Raw genomic sequence first — 23,281 nt, forward strand, 5'->3', positions numbered from 1 at the left:
AGCGTGACAAGCCGAGTCTGTAGACACCAAATTTGTGGAATTTGGAAAAAAAATTTTTTTGAGATTAAAACACAGAATTTAACGGTGTACTACGGTAGCATATGAGAGACTACCCATGGCGGCCCTTCGGAGGGGAGCGACTCAGAAAGCTGGGGCTGACATATGTTACTCAGCGTGACGAGCCGAGTCCGTCGACACCAAATTTATGGACTTTGGAAAAACTTTTTTTTTTGAGATTAGAACACAAAATTTAACGGTGTGCCACGGCAGTATATGAGAGACTACCCATGGCGGCCCTTCGGAGGGGAGCGACTCAGAAAGCTGGGGCTGACATATGTTACTCAGCGTGACGACCCGAGTCCGCAGACACCAAACTTGTTGAATTTGGAAAAACTTTTTTTTTGAGATTAAAACACAGAATTTATCGGTGTACCACGGCAGCATATGAGAGAGTACCCATGGCGGGGCTTCGGAAGGGAGCGACTCAGAAGGCTGGGGCTGACATATGTTACTCAGCGTGACGAACCGAGTCTATAGACACAAAATTTGTGGACTTTGGACAAACTTTTTTTTTTAGATTAAGACACAGAATTTAACAGTGTTCCACGGCAGCATATTTGAAGACTACCCATGGCCGCCCTTCTGGAAGGGAGCGACTCAGAAGGCTGGGCTGAATATGTTACTCAGCTGAGAACCGAGTCTATAGACACCAAATTTGTTTACTTTGGACAAACTTTTTTTTTTTTTGATTAAAACTGAATTTAATGCCACTGCAGCATATGAGAGACTACCCATGGCGGCCCTTCGGAAGGGAACGACTCAGAAGTCTGGGGCTGACATATGTTCTCAGCATGACGAGCCGAGTGCATAGATACCGAATTTATGGACTTTGGATAAACTTCTTTTTTTTATTAAAACACAGAATTTAACGCCACGGCAGCATATGAGAGACTACCCATGGTGGCCTTTCGGAAGGGAGCGACTCAGAAGGCTGGGGATGATATATGTGTCACGGGGAGTGGCAGGACCCAAATGCAACACAACTTTCAGTAGTAGAAGCAGGGGTCTTTATTTCACTCAAAACAGGTAAACAAACTGGGCTCAGGTAAGTATACACAGTTTTTTAAGCCAGCGGATACTTAGCTTGAAAAGCAAGCGCTAAGGTGGGACTCGAACTTGGGTCTCCTGTGTGGCAGGCGGGTGAGTTACCCCTGGACCAAGAGGGCAGGCAGGTATGATGAGGATATAAGATGGGTTGAGAACCGGTGTACAGGTAGTGCTGCAGATGAATCCAGAGGGAGCAACCAAAGGATTGTTGGGGACAGGCAGAGGATCGATGAACCAGCAGGACAGGGAAAACTGAAGTGGTGAAACACCACACAGCCACAAGCAGACAGAGACCAGAAAACTTACAGGCAAAACTCGTGGTCAGGAACGGAAGGCTGTAGCGTTTGCTGGGGTAGAGATGAGAAGAGAAGATCAGAGGCGAGCCAAGTCGGTACTGGGAAGTCAGTCCACAGGTTAGTGCTGGAAGGTCAGGCATGAAGCGAAGACAATCTGGCACTGAGTGAATGAAACAGAGCTGCTTATAAAGTGGCTAGGTGATGAGACTCAGCTGGGAACACCAGGTGTGGCAGATTTGGCTGATGAGGTGTGGCCGGAGGGTGAGTGAGTGGAAATTTCAACCACAGCAGGAGAGCAGCAAAGTTGATTGCGACAATGTGTTACTCAAAATGACGAGCCGAGTCCGTAGACACCGAATTTGTGGAATTTGGACAAACTTTTTTTTTTTTTTTTAATTAAAACACAGAATTTAACAGTGTGCCACGGCAGCATATGGGAGACTACCCATGGCGGCCCTTCGGAAGGGAGCGCCTCAGAAGTCTGGGGCTGACATATGTTATTCAGCGTGATGAACCGAGTCTATAGACACCAAACTTGTGGACTTTGGACAAACTTTTTTTTTCAAGATTAAAACACAGAATTTAACGGTGTGCCACGGCAGCATATGAGAGATGACCCATGGCGGCGCTTCGGAGGGGAGCGACTCAGAAGGCTGGAACTTACATGTGTTACTCAGCGTGATGAGCCGAGTCCGTAGACACCAAATTTTCTGGACTTTGGACAAACTTTTTTTTTCAAGATTAAAACACAGAATTTAACGCTGTGCCACGGCAGCATATCAGCGACTACCCATGGCGGCCTGCGATGGACTGGCGACCTGTCCAGAGTGTACCCCGCCTCTCACCCGAAAGGATGCTGGGATAGGTTCCAGCCCCCCCGCGACCCTACTAGAGGATAAGCGGTAGACAATGAATGAATGAATGAATATATATAAATTCATTCATTCATTCATTCATTCATTGTCTACCGCTTATCCTCTAGTAGGGTCGCGGGGGGGCTGGAGCCTATCCCAGCATCCTATATAAATACTATTTAAAATATATACATGATTATTTATTATTATATAATTCATTAAAATTCATTAAAAATGTTTAAATATAGATTCAAATTCATTATATGGGGATTTCACAAACAAACTACCAGGAGTTAAGGGGTTAATTCGATTTATTTCTAAAAAGTAAAATTTAGACCAGGATTTTAAAATAGGTGATTGAGCGGGTATAAAAGGGCGATAACACATTGAAGGCTCATTCTGAGCTGAGGCTTTGCTGGAGACAGCTGCTTTTAGTGCGTGGTAGCCACTCTTGTTTATTTTCATTGCCCTGCCTGAAGAAGGCACATACAGTGCCGAAACGTCGCGAAAGGGCATATTTATAGTTTATTAATATATAAAAATATAAAAATATAAAATATAAAAATATAGTTTAGTATAAGGGAGTTTTTTTTTGTTTTTTATTAAAATTCATATTTTATTTCATTTATATATATATAGAAAAATAAAAAGGACACCCCCCATCATTCTAAATGGCGTTTGCCAAAGAGGATGGTGGGTGGCAAATAGTTCGCCGTGGGAGAAGGGGTCGCCCCCGTGGGTGAAACTTCGACCTTCGACCCCAAGACCAAAGTTGGTCATCTTGGGACCGGGGAGGGATGGGCGCCGGAGGGAAGGCCCGTGCATTTCCTGACCCTCAATGGAGGGGACGGGCTAACCCTTCGCCTAACCCTAACCCTAACCCAAATAAATAAACAATTAAAACCCAGGGGGGTCTACTGTGCAGAATTTGATGTTGAGGTAAGAAATAAATGATTTTATTAATTAATAAATATACATATCATTATTACAGAAATACTCAATAAATAAATAAATAAATATCTCTATTAATAAATACTATAGCATACAAATGGATTAAAAACAGGTTAATAAATAAATAAATAAATACATTAATTAGAGTAGTTTAGTGCATATATAGGAATTAAAAAATATATAGGGGTGGACAAACGGTGCAAAAGGAAGAGGATTTCATGAGTAATGAATGTATTAAAAACCGGAAGACGTGAATGAAAAAGGATGTTTTTGTTTTTGTTTATATTCATGTGTGTTTCCTTTTCCGTTAAAAACAATTGATGTAAGTGGAATAAAAATAACAATTTTCTTTTTCTTTCTTTGTTGAATGTGAAAGATGGATGTTCAGTTATAGGTTTATGTTATGTGTTCATGATGACTGACATCCGAATTTGAAAAGTCGTCTCTCGGTTAAGGCGATCGATGCACCGGGGTAGAGTGCGGTGGCGGCCGGCTGGCCAGCGGTGGCGGCCGGCTGGCCAGCGGGGGCGACAGAGGGGGACAGGGTGAGCTCCCGACTTCCGCTCCCGCCCCTCTTGGCAGGACTGCGGGGAGTTTAAACTTGCCTGGTCTTCTCGTGCTAGCCTGTGACAGCTACGGATCGACAGCACTCAGGTTTTGTCACCGATCGCCGGGAAGATTAAAGTTTGTATTTGCCTGAAGAAGGTCCGATTAGTGACCGAAACATTGCAGTGTGTTACCTTGTGTTTTTGTTATGTTTTTGTTATATGTTCTGTGAAAATAAAACATTGTGTGAAAAAAGGAAATTCCTTTCCCTCCTTTTTCAAAATAAAAGTCTTAGAACTTTTAGAGTTTTTTTTCGCCTCATCCGGAGGTCCGTTTTTTGTTAGATTAGCTTCTGTTTTTTCTTTTTTTAGTTTTTTTTATAAAAAAACACACGGAGATGCACTTTTTTGAAAGAGACGACGGCTGGACGATGGTCCGACGCGGGCGCAAGCAGCCGCGCTCGGGAGACAGAGCACCCCAGCGCTCCGGCTCCCTTCGTGGCTACGAGGACCGAGATACGGCCGACCCAGACGGGATGGATATGATGGATCGCGACACTTCCAGCGATCCATCGTGGCCAGAACGCCATGGCAGGATCGCCGGGTTCATCACGCTCACGAGCAGCGGACCGACAACGGCGGACGACGGCAGGGCCGCCATGTCCACTACGCTCGCGAGCAGCGGACTAGCAGCAGCGGGCTACGGCGGGACAACCAGGTACGCTACTACGGGCCTGGACAGCGGACCATGGACGGCTAACCGCAGCGACAGGGGCCTTACAGACCCACCCAGCCCACCCAGCCCACCCACAAGGTACAGTCGAATGATCCGGACTTTAATTTAAAGGTCCGGATCATTCATAACATTATTAAAGCGGCCCACCATCTAAAAAATGTGTCGGCGAAGGAGCCACCCCCGACCATCGGCCGCATGACCGCCACTCTGAGTGAGTTTATTAAACCTGCTGCTGGTGGGGAACACCAAAAACTGGGAGTACACCACCCTCCTAGTTCTCAGAGAACATTATATGGACATGCTGGAAGCCGAAATTAATAGGCTGGCCAGACAATCAGGACTGGAGGGGTCCTTTCCAGATTGCCTCCGCTTGGGTGAGGAGGAATCTGGGACAGAGGCTGGGGGCAGAGACCCTTCAGCAGGCGGAGGCCGTCATCCTGGCCCACCTAACAGGCTGGCAGGCGGCGGAACGCACCGCAGCGGGCACACAGGAGCACGGGGGCCCGCCTCCGGAGACTCAGGGCCACCCAAACCTCCTGTGGTGACACCACAGCCAGCAGCCGACGAGCAGGGGAAGCTGGCTGACCTGGAAGCAGCACCACCACCACCCTCATCCACCACGCCCGTCCGGAGACCCACCCGCCACATCAATACGGTCAGGAAAATGAAAGACTGGGCACTCAACGTGAGGAGGAAGTACCTGATCGTGGGAGACTCCAACCTCGCCAAGTGTCCACCCTTCCAGGATGAGGACCTACAGGTGGACAGCTATCCGGGAGCCAACTTCCACCACGCTGCAGCCATCCTCGCCAAGGCAACCTGCTCCACACAGCCGGAGAAAATCATCCTGGCCTTTGGGCTGAACCACAGGGCTCAGAAAGCCCAGGTGACTGCGACGAAGCAGCTGCAGGCGGCTTAGAGGGCGACAAAGCGGCGCTTCCCACTGGCACGGGTGATGGTGCCAGCCATTAATTACTCTCCATCTCTCCCTCAGCAGGAACGCTTTAACCTGAATGCAATAAATAAATATATTGTTGAAAACTGTGAGTTCATCCCCAAGCTCCCAGACACGGCGTTCAGCACAGAGAGAGAGGGAGTGCACTGGACGAGGCAGACAGCAGGTTCAATGCTGGATCACTGGGGTAAGCATTTAAACTGAGGATCCCCACCAGCCTGCCACCTCAGGAGGGGTACAGAAATGTTAAAATTTTGTCCAATAAAATACAACTGTCCACCCCTCAGCTTGCTCTACTTAATAGAGGCCTTACTTTCATCCCCACTTTGGGTCTTAACAGTGAAAATATTAGGCAACAGTCTAGATTCGACCTACAAAATTACCATAGAAGATTAAAGTTGGCAGCTTTCTATGGTGATGAAGGTGATTTAACACCACAACCCTTCACTCCCACATCTCATTGGGCCCCTCCCGATGCACAACTACCCCCCCAAATCATAGACTTGATTAAAAGAGATACAAATTATTATGACCATCATTTTAAAATCCGGCATGTGAAACCTAATCTGACCCAGGAAGAAAGCTCAGCACTTAAGGAGCTGATGAAAAATAAAAACATTATTATTAAACCGGCCGATAAGGGCAGTGTTGTGGTAGTTATGGAACGGGAGCAATATTTATGGGAAGGATACAGACAATTGAATGATACAAAGTATTACTCCAAATTAGAAAATCCAATTTATCTGGACACCATCCCCATTGTACACCAAATCATTAAGAAACTACATGAGAAAAAATGTATTAATTGGAAACAGAGGAATTACTTGATTGGTGATTCAGAACCCAGACCTAGACGTTTTTACATGTTGCCTAAGATACATAAGGACCCTGCTAAGTGGAGCAAGCCTTTTGAAATCCCCCCTGGTAGACCTATAGTGTCTGATTGTAGCAGTGAGACCTACAGGACAGCAGAGTTCCTGGACTTTTATCTGAATCCCCTGTCCACTACACACACCAGCTATATTAAAGACACATATGATTTCATAGACAAAATAAAAAACTTACAGATTCCGGCAGATTCGATCCTGTTTACTATCGATATTGATAGTCTCTATAAAAACATAGACATAAGAGAGGGCATTCAGTCAGTGAAAAACATTTTTCTAAAAATTATGATAAAAAAAGACCGGATAAAGAATTATTACAATTATTAGAGATTAACTTAATAAAAAATGATTTTGAATTCAATGGTGAGTATTTTTTACAGATTAAGGGCACAGCAATGGGCAAGAAATTTGCGCCCGCATATGCCAATATTTTTATGGCAGATTGGGAAACAGGGGCCCTACAACAATGTGAAAAAAGACCCATCCACTATTATAGATATCTAGATGACATCTGGGGAGTATGGACACATTCAGAGGAAGATTTTAAGATTTTCCTGAACACTCTTAATAATTTTAATCCGTCTATTAAATTAAAATCCACTTTAAATCACAATTCTATCGACTTCCTGGACACAACAACATTTAAAGGACCCAAATTTAATGAAACCAATAAATTAGATATTAAGGTTTTCTTTAAAGAGACGGATACTCATGCTTTGCTCCATGAGACCAGCTTTCACCCCAAACACACTTTTGCAGGTCTAATCAAATCTCAATTATTATGGTTCCATAGGATCTGCACCCAAAATGAGGATTTTAAACAGGCCACTAGGGTGCTCTTCTCTGCCTTGGCCCGCAGGGGGTACTCCAGGACCTTCCTAAGAAACTCCTTCAAAAAGTTCCTCCAAATTAAGCCCCATATTGTGTCATCTTTTATTCCTTTTATAACTACTTACTCGGCATCCACGGTGAAGCTGGTCAGCGAGATCAGGAACAACTTTGAAGACTCCAGGAAAGGAAGGGAGCTCCTCCAGAACCACAGGATCATTGCTGCATTCAGGAAAAACAAAAATTTAAAGGATTACCTGGTGAAAGCCAAAATTAAACCGTTAATTGATTCCAAATTAAAGGGCAATACTGAATTCTTTAAACAGCAAGTATGGGTGTCTAATAAACAGAATAAAAATGTATATAAAATTGAGAATGAGGGAAATATTTCATCCAAAAATTGTTTATATATTATCATTTGTAAACAATGTGGGCTACAATATGTCGGTGAGACGGGAAACACAATCTGAAACAGATTCACACAACATAGATACAATATTTTGAAAAGGAAAGACATCCACACTCCGCTGGTTAAACACTTCATACAGCATGGCTGGCATTCATTACAGGCCTCTGTCCTCCAGTGCAGTCCAAATTAGACAACAACCCAGAGACAGAGGACAGAGAGGACCTGGATTAGCAAATTGGGCACTAGATTCCCACAGGGACTTAATGATCCTTTATTTTCTAATCCTAACCCTAACCCAATCAATTTAAGACCTCTACCAGAAAGTAATCATGTATAATATTTTTATCTAAAAGCAATCATGTTTGGATTTTCTGATTTTAAAAAGCAATCATGTTTAAGAACTTTATTAAAAATCAATCAATTTTTAAAAAAAATAACCTTGAGAAAATAATTATATTTAAAAACTTTATTAAGAGAGATGTTAGGAGAAAGTGTATAGAAATTTGGAGACTTGATTGTGAACTGAATTAGGGGGACCTTTAAACAACAGTGGAGACAAACATGATAGGAGATTCAACTGGTAAAAATCAAAATCTTGGAGTGATAAAAATGTACATAAAATGAGTAGAATTCTTTATTTTTTGTCTGTGTGTATGTGTATATATATATAATTTTGTGAGATATTGTATATTTTGATTATTATTGTGTTGCATGTAGATTGCTTTCAGCACGTATGTCTTGGCACAAATCTAGGATATTGAGTACTATACCACTCCAAAGAAATACAACTACTTTTTGGATAACTCAAATATACCATGGAGACACACATAAAAAAAGTTGCTGATGGAGAAAGGACCAAGGCCCAGGATACCATTGATGGTAAACTGGACCAAGGAACATAGACTGGAGATAGTGTAATTAGGAGAAGAAAGAGGGTTTAAACAAATAAAAGGCTGCGTGCCTGTGCCCACCATCTGACCGAGAGGTCCGATCTTAAAAACATCTATTTTCTACACCTAACCCAACTCGAGGCTTCAAATTGGCAGTTAACATACCAATGTGTGATGTCATGAAAGGTTGTCACTTGATTTGATTTTAACACTAGAAAGAAGGACAGAGTGAGACCTCCTTGTTTTTACTTTAGAAACAGCAGCGTAAAGTAAAAATAAGGAGATCTCACTCTATCCTTGTTTCTGAGTCAACCCTGAGACCTGTTTAGTCATACTTTAGAAATAAGGGGAGAGTAAAACCTCTTTAGTCAAACTTTAGCAACAGGCAGAGTCAGACCTCTTTATTTTAACTCAAGAAACAAAGAGTGAGAAATCTTTATTTTAAATTAAGGAACAGCAGAGTGAGAGCTCTTTAGTCAAACTTTAGAAACAGCAGAGTGAGACCTTTTTATGTCAAACACAACGACAGAGTGAGACCTCTTTATTTTAACTTCAGAAACAACGAAAGAGTGAGAGATCTTTATTTTAATTTCAGAAACCGGAGCAGAGTGAGACATCCTCTCATCTGTGTTGTAATAAAATAGCTCTCCGTTTAGTCCCGCCCCCGGAAAAGGAACTCTATTCGCGCGCGGGATTTAACTGAAGAAGAATCTCGCGGTCTGTCAGGCGGTTTCCCTCCTTGCGGAGAACAAATAAAGATCTGTAAGTATAGATCAGTAACTGTTATTAGCCTGATTTAATGGCGACACCACCGAAGAGGCAATTCCGTGCCAGTCCGTTACTGAGCGGCAGCTTCTCACGCAGACAGAAGAAGATCTCCATCGAGGGAAACATTGGTGAGTTCTGATTCTAACCGGACGGATGAGCGGTGACTTCTCTACCGGCGGGGAGGTTAAAGATCGGAGTGTGTTTAAATCCGTTAAACTGTCGGTTCTCCTATGAACACAGTCTCAGAGGATCAGGACAAAAAGGACAGTTTGTATTTCTAATCTCAGTTTGATTTTAAATCCGACCTGCCTTTGTGGAGCTGATTGGCGCCAAATGAAACCCCAAAGACCAGATAATGAAAAGCCTGAGTCAGAATTTGACATTTAATAATCAATCATTGGTGAAGTTTGTAGCTCCATGCAGGGCAGTAAACTTTCCAGACGTCAGTTTAAAGATCCTCCAGTTTAAAGTAAACACACACCATCAGAAGAGCTGCTCCATTTTTAATGGAAAAGGTCTAACTGTTACATATGGTTGAGTTTCTGCTTTTGTTTTTTTCTGACTGTAAACAATCTGTAAATAAGATCTGTTATCACTCTAAATAACGTGAACAATCTGTAAATAACATCTGTTGACAATCTCTGATATTTCTGCTGTAATCTGACTTTTTATAGACCAAACAATCTGGAAAATAAATCCTATATGTCAGTTAACTAATGACTCATTAAGTAAAATGTATCTGAGTTGTGACGCCATCAAATATTTGGTTTTTGTCCAAAACCCAAAGTTAAGTCTTCAGTTAAGAATGAGAAGAGTTTGATTAATGATTATTGGTTATTAGTTTGTTTGTCTATAAAAAAAATGTTTGTTTGTGTCTCTGTTGGTTCAAAAGGAAATTCCTACAGAGCCAGCCTCTCACCTGTATGTCTCTCTGTTCTTATGTCTCTGTCTGTCTCACCTGTGTGTCTCTCTCTCTCTCTGTCTGTCTGTCTGTCTGTCTCTCTCTGTTTCTTTGTCTCTGTCTGTCTCACCTGTCTGTCTCTCAGCTGCAGGGAAGTCTACGTTTGTGCGTCTCCTCCAGGGGGCATCGGAGGACTGGGAAGTGATTCCTGAACCTATTGGAAAATGGTGTAACGTCCAGAATGACAGCAACGACATTTACAAGGTGAATAAAACACACCTGCAATGATGATGTCACACAGTGGCATCGGAATACTTCCTGTCCTTTCAGAATAAAGTGCTGATGTTTGCCTGCATGTCTCCAGGAGCTGAGTTCCTCTCAGAAGAGTGGAGGGAACCTGCTGCAGATGTTGTATGATAAACCTAGCTGCTGGTCCTACACCTTCCAGGTGAGTTAGTCAGTACCTTTTATTTATGTGACAACAACAAAACATAAAACAACATGAATCCACTGTACAGCAGATGTTACGAAACAAAGGGAGGAGCCTCAATTATTTGACTGTAATAAGGAAAGTAATTTAAACGTACAGAACACTTTAAATAAAACTGTATTTCATTATGTTCAAACAACAAACAAGGATGATACTGTCCAATCACCTTAGGCTTCTGCTGTTGTTTACTCCAACATTACAGACACTTCTCCAGTTCTACAGACATATCACTTGATGTCACTGTGGTCTTTGTTTTAATGATTTAATGACACTGAGATATTTAAAACCATCTCTGAATTTTCTCCAGTGAATACAAACTGTGGTTCACTAATATCTTTTAGTTTTGTCACTGTTAGGGTGAAATCACTACTGTGGTCTGTTGTTCATCCGTGAACATCAGCTGGATGTGATCATCTATTGTGTAACCGTCTAACTGATAACTGATATCCTCACAAAGATTTAACACTGTTAAAAAATACATACATATTTATGACGAAATCCAGTAAGTTAATAAATTTAATGAAATCCCTGCTTTGAACAGTTAGACTCAGAGTTTCCATCCACACTGTAAAGGAAGAACAGACAGACTCGTCATCACTGAATAGTACAGACGCCTCTGTAACTGACCCAGTCGTCAGGAACCAGAACCATGTAGTGGTTTTGATGAGCTCCTTCAAGACGCTGTCTCTGCTTCTTTTCCTGGTTTTATTTTTAGAAAAAACTTCCTTCATTTGTTGTTAAGTGAAATTACCATTGGACAGTGTTAAACACCAGATCTCAATTTCCTCCTGGGGAGTTCATGTTGCTGCTTCTTCTTCACTGTTTATTTTCTCAACTTTTCAGTGTTCCCATCTTTCATGTGTCTACTCTCTGTTTAACCAGGAAATGTAAAAATACCACAAACCTCCTTTATTTCATCCACTGACAGGTTACCTAGGTAACAACAACGTTTAAACTTTTACAGGTATCATCAGGTATCATCCATCATGTCACTATTTGTTTCCTCTAAACTCACCTGCTTCTCTTTATCCTGACTGACTGAAGTTCAGCTGATCCACTGCTGGACTCCCTATATCTGTCTGTCTCACCTGTCTCTGTCTCACCCTGACCCTCGTCACCTGTCTCTCACCTGTCTCTCACCTGTCTCTGCAGAGTTATGCGTGTCTCAGCAGAGTTCGTTCTCAGCTTCAGTCTCCGTCAGTCAAACTTCAGCAGGCTGAAAACCCTGTTCAGTTCTATGAACGCTCTGTTTACTCAGACAGGTAACTACACACCTGGGACACCTCACACATACATGCAGTATTTGACAACACTAAGTGTGTACTCTGTGTACAAGTGCATATTACTTCAGTAAGTGTGTACTGTGTGTACAGGTACGTGTTTGCGTCCAACCTGTTTGAGTGTGGTAACCTGTCAGACACAGAGTGGGCTGTTTATCAGGACTGGCACACCTGGTTACTGAACCAGTTTGAACCTGAGATCGCCCTCGACGGAATCATCTACCTGAGAGCCCAGCCACAGGTATTACTACTACTACTACTATTACTACTACTAACTATTACCACTACGACTACTACTAACTACTACTACTAAGTATTAGTACTACTACTAATACTATTACTAACAACTACTACTAACTACTATTACTACTACTACTAGTACATTTGTCTGTATTGGTATAATACTCCGTATCTGCCTTCAGGCTCCTGAGTATTTGCTGTGATTTTCAGCGCTGTATGCAGCGGTTGCTCCACCGGGGACGGGAGGAGGAACAGGGGATTCCTCTGGAGTATCTGCAGCAGCTACACTTCAAACATGAGGCCTGGCTCTACCACAGGAACCTCAGGTAACAACTCCACAGCAGTTGTATGTGTAATATATTTTCATTAAAGAGTGTGGAGTTTTCTGAAAAACTTGACGTTCATTTATTTCTCAGCGTCTGAAACAGAAACATGAAATAAAACGTTAAACCTGTGACTGTTATTTTAAATCATTAGCTTTGCTTCAGAAAATGGATTTGGCTGAAAACAGCAAGGTCTTTAATCAACATTTCAGTTCAGGTTTAATTTTATAGTTGATGAACAATGATTTACATTAAAAGTCAAAAGCTTTAACGTCTCAGATGGTTTTACTTTCTGATATATAGATATCAGTTTTCATGGTGATGAACACATGAGTTTGATAAAGGATGAATTAGCATGACTTGTGTTTGATCAAAAGTATTAAAAGTCAGTAAACACGTCACATTTACCTGACTCTGTGTGCTCAGGTTGGACTTTGATTACCTGAATGATCTACCTCTTCTGATTCTGGACGTCGACGACGACTTCAAGAATGATCGTATCAAACAGGAAGCCATTGTCGACAAGGTTCGTTTTTATTGTACTTTTATTTTTCTGTTGTTCATGAGTTTAATTTTTATTATCTGATCTGGAGTCTGTTTCCTCCTGCAGGTCAGAGACTTTCTCACCACGCTGTAGATTCATCTACCAATCAGAGCTCAGGATGTGAGCGGCAGCTGCATCTGATTGGATGATGCAGTTACACTTTGTAAATGTTTCTCTGAATTTTTAATTTTTGTTTTTGTCCGAGCGTCAACTCAGGGTTCCTGTCAGCTGATGTTTCAGAGCTTCATTGGAAAACCTCAAGTTTGTAGCAGCAGAGTTTTAATCTTTTTCTTAACTTCATGTTGATTTTTATTTTTTATATTTTGTAGATACATTTTAAAATGAGTCAGTGAAGGCATCGTGTGTGTGTGAGTGAGTGTGTGTATTAAAACTATGTATTTACTTGAATTAGCTCAATATGCTTCAGTCTGGATCAGTTTCTCTCATAAACACTTGGTGCTTGTTTTCACTGACAGCAAACTGTCAGTGAAGACACCATGATGCTTTCAGGGACTAACACTTGATGTTTTTCTCTGGCGGTCTCTGTAAATCTGAATGGGTGAATAAATGAAATCAGACCTCACTGTTTGTCTGAAATAATTTTACTTTTTGACTTGGATGTTATTAAACCAAACTTAATTTAGAAATCAACCATTTTAAATCTCCATCACATCAACAAATATCCAACATGTTAGTGAAACAAAGACTGTACTACAGAGTACTGTGTGTACTGTAATACTTTGTTCTAACATCAAATGACAAAAGACAATAAAGTTTGAAATTTGAAAGATTTCAATAGATCTTCATGATTCAGAGATAAACTGACTTACTGATACCACACAGATACATATATACAGTATGTCTATTGACCAGCAGGTGACAGTGATGAGTCATCAAGTTCCTAAAGATTGTTAAAATAAAAGTGGATAGTTTTTACATAATGTAGAAAGAAACAGAAAAACATTACATTTGTGCAGATGAAAACTTGAGTGGAGTTTGGTCTGCAGTGGCATCAGGTAGATAAAGGGTTAATAAAACATGGGAGTGGTTCATGTTTCAGTCCAGATGTGAATGGAGGACACTGTCATCATGCTAACAGCAGCTAACAATGATTGTAGCGTTTAACTTTGTAGAGTTAATGCTCAACATTGAAACATTTAAAGTCAAACTAACAACATGTTGAGTCATGACGAAGTTGTGTAACTGGCTAATCACTGACTGAAGATCACAAACAAGACGATACAAAGATCTGAAACATCCTTGTTCAGTCACACCTGGACGACAACAGGTGACACTCAAACTGATCATGTGACACAGACACTTGAACTTTAGTTTGTGAGAGTAACTGAGTTTACTGTGAGCAGTTAGCATGTCACACACACGTATATTAAAATTCATAATGTGTTTATTGTTATTTATTGATGTTTTTTATTTGTCTGTGAACTGCATTTTTAAATATATTTGTTTAAGACCATAAACCACAACATTAAAACCCATTACAGCCTGTCAGCTGACAGAGGTGGTGCTTCATATATCTGATAGCATCTGGATCAGCCCAGATATCAGACCATGGGGGGTAACCATGGGGGCTGGATGGGGGGGGGCATCTCATCACGTAACGAGCATCTGTGTGTTGAGTTTGTCGTTGTGAACCTGCTGAGATGTTTGTTGACTCAAACTCAGTCGGACGAATTCCAGGAGGGAAAAACTCAGTGAGGAGCGAGGACACGAAAACAAACTCAACTCAGAGCATGGAGAGACAAGGAGGAGGTCTGGAGAAGCCTGGATGGAGGAGGTCTGGAGAAGCCTGGAGAGTCCTGGACGAAGTTTGGAGAGACCAGGAGGAGTTCTGGAGGAGGTCTGGGGAAGCCTGGGGGGGGGTCTGAAGACGTGTGAAGGAGGCCTGTACAGTTGGGAAGAATTTTTTTTTATATTTATGTGATGTTTATGTAAGTTTTTATTCTAGGTTTGTGATCAATCATTTTTATTTTATTCTTTATTGTTATTTGATTAATCTGGCAATTACTTCAAAAATGACTTTTTTGATTTATTCACACTGAAACGTTTCTTCTCAGAGAGAGAGAGGGAGAGAGAGGAAGAGACATCAACCATTAACCAAACAACAAATGATTGTAGATCCAAGAAAAACAGAAGGGGGGGCATAAAAAAAAAGAAAAAGACGACAGGAGAGAGAGAGAACGAGAGTTGGTGCTGACTTTTCTTTTTAAAGTTACTTATTAATGTTGAGTGATTTGTTTTCTGCTGCTCCACCTCTCCGTCCATCCATCCACCTGTTCATCCGTCCATCTCTCCACTCCTCCACCTCCAGTCAGCTGCAGACTGTAAGTACGTTTTCACTGATTTACTGTGAAAATCCTCTTTCACTCTGTTTTCATTCAGCTGTAATCCTTTAAGAACTCTCACCAGACTCCATGCAAATATTTCACCTTTTTAGAGTTCACTGTAAAACGCTGCTGCAGCAGTCAGTAGTTCTAGAGATCACAGACAGATTTATGGAGGAACAACCCCACAATCCGCAGTAACATGAGGTTTGGATCGTTTTGGTGTTTCAGTTTGACCTTTGACCCAAAAAGTTTTTAAATTGAATCTATGTTTTCAAAGAGAAACTTATTGAATAATTGTATTGTTCTGTTCTCAGGTTTTTTCTGAAGGAACTGAAGCTCAGACCTTGAAAACAAAAGACATCTGTTAATATTATTATCATTATTATTATTGTTGTTATTAAATGAACAGCTGTGTTCGACTGTGGAGCTGAAAACATGAACAAACTGTTTTAGAAAATATTTTCAGTAAAAGGGTTAGGGTCAGTGGGGTTAAAGTAAAAATATAAAAACGAGATTTTAGAGATCAGAGAGAGAGAGAGAGAGAGAGAGAGAGAGAGATGGGCTTCGCCGACCTGCTGGAAGAGGTGAGTTTATTACTGATGATTTTATTACTAGGTCATGTAGTCTGTTAACTTTGTCATGTAATCTGATTACGATGACATGTAAATGTAATTTGATTCCTTCTTCATATGTGATTGCTGGGTCATGTAATCTGATTATTGTGTCATATAATCTGATATAATCTGATTATAGTGTAATATACAGTGTATCACACTGATTACAATGTAAACTGACATCAGATGAACTCACCTGGCCAGGTAGACCAGATGTATGATTCAAGTGAGTGACATTGCGTGTGTGTGTGTGTGTGTGTCCACCCCCCCCTTTTTTTTTTTTTTTTTTGGTGAGGTGGGCGGGTTCGGCAGGTACCAGTGGCTCCATGTGACTCTGATCAGTTTACCTGGTTTGATGATGGCAAGTCAGAACCTGCTGAACAACTTCGTCTCAGGAATTCCCGCCCACCACTGCAGCCTGCGGGCCAATCAAAGCTTCTACAACCTGTCTCACCACCAGGTAACCTGTCGCACCACCAGGTAACCTGTCTCACCACCAGGTAACCTGACGGATGTGATTGGTTGTTTCAGGTGCTGAAAGCTTTCATCCCCCTGGACTCTTCAGGAAATAGACTGGACCGCTGCAGGAGGTAACTCTCTTCCTTCTCTCCATGTTTTATTGTATCAGTGAATAAACTTCCTCTGACATCACTTCGTGTTCCACCTGTTGTTGTGCAGGTATGTGGAGCCTCAGTGGCAGCTGTTAGCCACTAACAACTCAGCTAACATTAGCCAGCTACACACTGAAGGATGTGTGGACGGATGGACGTTTGACCGCTCTGAGTTCCTCGCCACCACCGTCTCCGAGGTAACGAGAAGAAAGCTTGACAGTGAGGTTAATGAATGTTAATTAAGTTAATGAATATTAATGAGGCTAATGAGGTGATGATTCTGTCCCTCTCCCTCTCTCTGAACCTGTCTGTCTCTCTGGACCTGTCTGTCTCTCAGTGGGACCTGGTCTGTTCTCTGCGTCCTCTGAAACAGATGATTCAGACCATCTATATGGGTGGAGTCTTAACAGGAGCTATCATCTATGGCGGACTGTCAGACAGGTAAGTAACATCTATTCATAGAAACATTCAGTCCGTGGACCAGTGTGATGTCTTCATGAATGTGTCCATGTTTTAGTTTCACGTCCTCTGTCCCTGTGTGCAGTAAAGTCCAACCAGATACAAACTGTCTCTCTTTGTCCCTCAGGTTTGGGAGGCGGTCTGTCCTTATTTGGTCTTATCTGCAGCTTGGCGTGCTCGGTTGTAGCTCCGCCCTCTCTCCCACATACTCGGCCTACTGCATTTTTAGGTTTCTGAGTGGGATGGCGGTGTCCGGAGTGATCCTCAATGGAGTCTCACTGAGTACCTGTCCATCTCTACACTTTTCTATCACCTGTCTACCTGTCTATCTCTGTATCTGTCTGTGTACCTGTTTATCTGGTTCTGATGGAAACAAACTGATGATGTGTCCTCAGCAGTAGAGCAACTTGTCCGTATACCTGTCTCTCTACCTGTCTGTCCTTAGAGGTGGAGTGGATCCCGACAAAAGCCAGGACCTTAGTGGGCACGCTCACTTCCTTCTTCTTCACTTTTGGTCAGATGATCCTGGCGGGGCTTGCCTATTGGCTGAGAGACTGGAGGAAGTTGCAGGTGGTCGTCTGTGCTCCTCAGTTCCTGTTCTTTGCCTACAGTTGGTCAGTGGAGACTCTCAACGAATGTCTGTCTGCTCTCTGATTGGTCAGGTGGTTCTTATCTGTCTGCTCTCTGATTGGTCAGGTGGTACTCAGAGTCAGCTCGTTGGTTGGTCCTGAACCGTCGCTCTGAGGACGCGTTGAAGAGTTTACACAGAGTTGCTCGAATTAACGGGAAACCAGAGATGATCAACAAGTTAACGCTCGAGGTAACCTGTCTGTCTGACTACCTGTCTGTCTGTCACATGTATGAAGATGTGTGCAACTGTAATCAGGGTCATGTGACTTTCAGGTGCTGAACTCTCACATGAATAAGGAAATTGAGTCAAGTCGTTCGTCGTTCACAGCGTACGACCTGCTGAAGACAAGAGGGATGAGACGCATCTCAATCTGTCTGATCGTTGTGTGGTAAGAGAATAGACTCGGTCTGCCTGAGTCACCTTTACTCACCTTCTTTCATTCACCTGTACTCTGTGTTAATTAATTACCTGTATTCATTTCTTTATTCTTTTAGTTGTATCTGTATATTTACACTTTTTCCAAAGAAACAACAAATAAGGTTCAGACATATATTTACCTGTCCACCTTTCTGTATACCCACCTACAGGTTCTCCACCAGTTTTGCATACTACGGTTTGGCAATGGACCTGCAGAAGTTCGGGGTCAGTCACCTGATTAACGTCAATGCTAAATACTAGAACAGCCTCTGACAACTTCCTGTACACATGGCTTTCCTGTTCCATTTAGTTTAAACTCTTCTCCTGTTGGTTATTGGTTGTTTCAGGTGAGTATCTACCTGATGCAGATCATCTTTGGAGCTGTAGATTTTCCTGCCAAACTGTTGGCTCTGGGCATGCTCACTTACCTCGGGAGGCGGGTCTCTCAAGCTACCTGTCTCTTCCTGTCGGCCTTCATCATCTTTGCCAACATCTTTGTCCCCACAGGTGACACAAATACCCACATAAACAGTACACAGTATTACACTCACACACAAACAATAATACACAATAATATGCACACACAGTTAACAGAAATAGTCACTGATACACACAGGTAACAATACTAAACACTAACACATGAATACACACATTACACACATACACATGTATACGTTTGTGTTTGTATATTTTGTGTGTATCCTGTGTCCGTAACACTGAACCTGATTCTGACCCCCCCGACCCCACCACAGACATGCAGACCATCAGGACCACTTTGGCGTGTCTTGGTAAAGGTTTCACCTCGGCATCTTTCACCACAGTCTACCTGTACACTGGAGAGCTCTACCCCACCGTCATCAGGTGAGACTCACACTTCATATCCTGAACACAGGTACTCTGTGAAACTGGGGGCAATCCTGAGCAATAACCCATTTCTGTTGTATTTAAATTATTATTATTTATATTTTCTTTTATATTAACATTTAGCAGTTTGTTTTTTCTTTGCACCTTCCACTTTGTTGCTGTGGGACTAATAAAGGAATATTTTATCTTATTCACAGACGCACTGCTCCACATCAATGTTAGAGGAGAATCCACTCCACTGATGATCATTTATAGATCGGTGTATTGATCACATGATGTGTGTGTGTTTGTGTGTGTGTGTGTGTGTGTGTGTGTGTGTGTGTGTGTTTTCAGGCAGACAGGAATGGGCTTTGTCTCCACCATGGCGAGAGTCGGCAGCATGGCGGCCCCTGCTGTCCTCATCCTGGACGAGGTGACATCACCCATACGAACCTTATTAAACCTAAGATAACACTCTTTTTAAAACTCTTTATTCATGTACATATAATTCAACCTAACCCTACAATGACAGAGTCACAGAGCCGTGGTTTAGTTACTGAAAGGTGGAGATCCATCACATCTGAAAGAGGATGAAAAAAAAATACATATGAACGGATCTATATTTAATTATTTAAGTTCTTACACCCTGAATCTGATCTGTGAAATCATACATTTTTCCAATAAAGGAGCTACGTGTGGAATAAAAATAAAAACATTCATTTAAATGGTGGTTACATGAGCCATCAGTAACATATCCGTGTCCGTCTGTTTCAGTCTTGGTCCTAAATGTGTAGTTCTGTCATTTCCACTAATATTTGTGTTTTACAGCAGGTAGTCAACTGATAGAGTGTCACACCTCAACCTGTTTAAATTATACTGAGACACAGTTTTATTCTTTTACAATAACTGTAAGCGCTTGTACAAACCTCGAACATATATAACATCATGTCTTTAGCATAAAGTTTGGTCTCATAACAAACTGCTGTTTGTTCTGAAATGTGAGTCAGAATAAAATGCAGAGAAAACAGAAGATTACTGACCATACTGATGGACTACATTTCCCAGGTTCTCCCTGCTCTGCCCAGTATTGTGTATGGGGGAGCAGCAGTGTTGGCCGGATGCTTTGCATGCTTCCTGCCAGAGACACTGAACGTCCCACTGCCCGACACCATCGAGGATGTGGAGGAGAAATGGTGAGCTAATAACTAACAGCTTCATTAGCAATGTTAGCCTCAATAGCTTCATTAATGAAGGACAAGCCAGGGCCCAGTGTACCAGAAGCTTCCTCAATTACTGTCTTGATAAGAAACAGAAACATGCTCCCTCTTAGCCATATCTATCATAGCCATGCAGACAACAATGATTTATTTAGCTCTTTGACCTTGTGATTTCAGTCCCATTGACTCTTTGTATCTGTGCCTTGAAAAAATGACTGGCTGGATGCAACAAAACTTTCTCCAATTAAGTAAAGACCAGACTGAGATAGTTCTGTTTGGGAACAAGGGTTGGGAACTAAGGCTGTAACATAGTGAATACCTGGAGTCTAGAGCACTTGAGACTTCGACACATTTGAAAAATCTCAATGTGATTTATTTCCTTTATTTTACCAGGAAGTCCCATTGAGATTAAAAAAAAATCTCTTTTAGAAGAGAGGCCTGGATCATGGAGGGGTCATCTTAGTTTCAGTGACCGCAATAAAGATGTAACTAAATCTGCATTTTGGCATCACAAAAACAGCTAGGGTCAGAGACTGTGTCTAACCGAGACTTAGAAAAACTCATTCATACCTTTATATCTTCCAGAGTCAAGTGTCACAACACTCTCCTCATTGGTTGATAAAATAAGACCATTAGACAGATTCAACTTATTAAGATGCTGCTGGTTCTTACTAAAACTGAGAGGAGAGAGCATATTACTTCTGTTCTCAGGCCTTTGCACTGACTTCCAGTCAGATACAGAACTGACTTCAAAGTTTTACTTATTGTCTACAAGAGTGTTTCCATACCAGTGGGCCCCATCCCACTGGTGGGCTGCTAAGGTATTGCAAGTGGGCCATCAAAGAGTACAGTTTTAGTGAAATGAATTATTAATTCGCAATTATTAAGGACTATCATTGTGATAAGCCAATGGTTGATTGATATCATTAAAATAAAAACTGCTGTAAGAAGGCATTATTTCGCCTTCATATTGTTATGGGGTTGGATGTGGGCCGCCACCATTTTTAAGATAATGAGTTAGAAAAGGTTGTGAACACCTAATCTATAAGTCACTAAATGATTTGTGCTCTAAATATATTTCTGAAATGTTTGATGTATATAAACCTAACAGGTCTCTGAGATCTGCAGGAGCTGGTCAGTTAGTGGAGACCAGAGTTAAAACTAAACAGGGTGAAATGGCTTCTTGCTATTATGCTGCCCCTGCTGGAACCAGATCTCAGTGGATCAAATAAGATTTGCGTAAAATGTAACTGGCTTTAAAAAAAAGCTAAAGGAGCGCCCGGTGGCTGACCTGATGGACTGTGTAAGGCTTAGTCCTAACCACAGCAGCCTAGGATCAAATCCAACCTGCAGTCCTTTGCTGCATGTCATCCCCCCTCTCTCTCCCTGACTTTCCTGTCACTCTCTCACTGCAACTATCAAATCAAAGGCAGAGATGCCTAAAAAAATTAATTAAAAGTGCTTTCTGTGAAGCACATTGAATGATAATGTGCTATACCAATACATTTGCCTTGCCTAGTTGCATTAGCTTTAACATTCCCTACTGACATAGAGCAGAGTGATGCTAATGCCAATTGGTTACTTAGCTAGTTACTCTGCTACTCTTGTTTACCACCTACCTGATCAATAACTGACAAAATAAATATCAGTAACTGATAACTGTTTGTCTTTCTTTTACAGGTCTGCAACAAGCCCTGCCCCCCGACAGAAAGAGGGCGTGTCCTTACAGGAGGGTATGGTCTCTGCCAATGACATCGGCATGGTTTCACAGGGGGACATCGCTTTAAAAGAGCTAAAGGAAACAGAAGGGACCGGCCTCAATGCCCTCTGACCAATCAGATGCTGCCACATCACACAGTCAGAGCCAATAGAGTAATGCATGGGGACACTGACTCCCTGTATCATGTAACAGTCAGACAGCTTTATGTTCTGAATTATTTACACTTTATTACACTACATTACCCATAAGCCTCAGCTGCTGTAGCCATGGAGAAGAGATGTGAATCAGGGCGCAACTTTGTTGTTACAGTTGAGAATTAAACATGTCACCATGGTTACTGAATTCATCCACAGCTGATCCGGAATTTAAAAGTGAACTGATTTAAATTGTAGATTGTTTTCAGTTTTGTCTCCATGTCATCTTTAGATCTTTAGTCCTGTTGCAGCAAGAGGAAACTTCCTGGACAGACATTTTGTTTTGATTTTGCATTAATTAATCATTGAAAATGATCATGGGAGATGATGGATACATTGTGGACAATTTGATTTTATTTCAACAGTTTTGTTCGACAGAATTCAGAGATTCTTAATTCTTAATTCAGTTTTTGTGAGAAGCAACTGCATCCTGATCCTTCACAATATTTTTCATACACATTTTTAATATGTCCAATAAAACCACAAGATCCACCATAGGGGCCACTGCAGTCAACCAATGAACCAATCGCATAGCTGGACACAACCACGACCAATCAGACAGCTGGAGTCATGAATTTGTGAAAAGATGTTGAAACTGAAGGAGGAGGGTTCAGAGTAAAAGTTCCTATGTGTTCCAGAGTAATACTGAAACATTTAATATATTGTAAGTCAGTCTAAACAAATTAAGTCAGATGTTATTATTTAGCTTATTATTAGATATTATTATTATTGATTAAAATCAAAGCAGGCACAGCAGACTAAAGTGTTATAATGACTGAGACGTGTTAAACAGTTTTGTCATTAATAATGATATATAAATAATCAATAATGGACTCACTAATAAAACTGTGATTATATCAATCAGGTGATCGTTGTTGTCTTTGTCTCAGGCTGTAAGGACGTTTGCATTAAGGAGTGGAGCAGAGGTTCACTGATATTAATGAACCCGACATTGACAGAATTGATTGACAGCTTTATATCACATCAGACTCTGTGAGATACAACATGTTTAACTTTACTGACACAACATGAGGAACAACAGAAGTGAGAGACACAGATGTCTGACAGAGCATCAAAGGTTCTGTAAATGATAGTCACTACCACTGGATGTCGCACTTGACCACGCACTTTTCTTTCTCTCATCTCTGCAGCAGAAACAGTCTGAAATTCACTTTAACTGTTTTATCTGCATCACATGTTCATAATTACATGTTGATGTTCATCAT

At 41.6% G+C, this 23,281-nt stretch overlaps 2 protein-coding genes across 3 annotated transcripts; both read left to right on the forward strand.

Moving 5' to 3' along the window:
• The first annotated feature begins 9,134 nt into the window (after positions 1-9,134).
• Positions 9,135-13,609, forward strand: LOC111239543 (deoxycytidine kinase-like). The gene is made up of 8 exons (XM_022769438.1): positions 9,135-9,354; positions 10,273-10,391; positions 10,492-10,575; positions 11,770-11,879; positions 11,991-12,138; positions 12,348-12,463; positions 12,887-12,986; positions 13,071-13,609. The coding sequence occupies exons 1-8, from the start codon at positions 9,258-9,260 to the stop codon at positions 13,095-13,097; spliced, it is 801 nt and encodes a 266-aa protein (XP_022625159.1). The 5' UTR covers positions 9,135-9,257; the 3' UTR covers positions 13,098-13,609.
• Positions 13,610-15,274: 1,665 nt separating this feature from the next.
• On the forward strand, positions 15,275-22,919 carry LOC111239494 (solute carrier family 22 member 6-like). Of its 2 annotated transcripts, none has more exons than XM_022769384.1 (17): positions 15,275-15,350; positions 15,460-15,553; positions 15,664-15,933; positions 16,259-16,423; positions 16,495-16,553; positions 16,642-16,771; positions 16,912-17,015; positions 17,161-17,315; positions 17,479-17,647; positions 17,730-17,853; positions 17,937-18,052; positions 18,252-18,306; positions 18,429-18,588; positions 18,834-18,942; positions 19,279-19,357; positions 19,990-20,117; positions 21,822-22,919. In XM_022769384.1, exons 3-17 carry the CDS (start codon positions 15,907-15,909, stop codon positions 21,970-21,972), a joined length of 1,731 nt encoding a protein of 576 aa, XP_022625105.1. In that variant the 5' UTR covers positions 15,275-15,350; positions 15,460-15,553; positions 15,664-15,906; the 3' UTR covers positions 21,973-22,919. The 2 variants fall into 2 exon arrangements, with proteins under 2 accessions (XP_022625105.1, XP_022625103.1); XM_022769382.1 differs by having other exon boundaries at positions 15,307-15,346.
• Positions 22,920-23,281: the final 362 nt, after the last annotated feature.

This window comes from Seriola dumerili, unplaced genomic scaffold (assembly GCF_002260705.1).
Source record: "Seriola dumerili isolate Sdu_G_001 unplaced genomic scaffold, Sdu_1.0 BDQW01002927.1, whole genome shotgun sequence".
NCBI classification, from domain to species: Eukaryota; Metazoa; Chordata; class Actinopteri; order Carangiformes; family Carangidae; genus Seriola; species Seriola dumerili.

Bases quoted from the DNA above. Each gene is read 5' to 3' on its own strand.
- LOC111239543 (XM_022769438.1), top strand. From the start codon at position 9,258: ATGGCGACACCACCGAAGAGGCAATTCCGTGCCAGTCCGTTACTGAGC. The intron at 11,880-11,990 runs GTAACTACACAC...CTGTGTGTACAG, and splicing joins CGCTCTGTTTACTCAGACAG to GTACGTGTTTGCGTCCAACC. The intron at 12,139-12,347 runs GTATTACTACTA...TGTGATTTTCAG, and splicing joins ACCTGAGAGCCCAGCCACAG to CGCTGTATGCAGCGGTTGCT.
- LOC111239494 (XM_022769384.1), top strand. From the start codon at position 15,907: ATGGGCTTCGCCGACCTGCTGGAAGAG. The intron at 17,016-17,160 runs GTAAGTAACATC...TTTGTCCCTCAG, and splicing joins TATGGCGGACTGTCAGACAG to GTTTGGGAGGCGGTCTGTCC. The intron at 18,053-18,251 runs GTAAGAGAATAG...ACCCACCTACAG, and splicing joins ATCTGTCTGATCGTTGTGTG to GTTCTCCACCAGTTTTGCAT.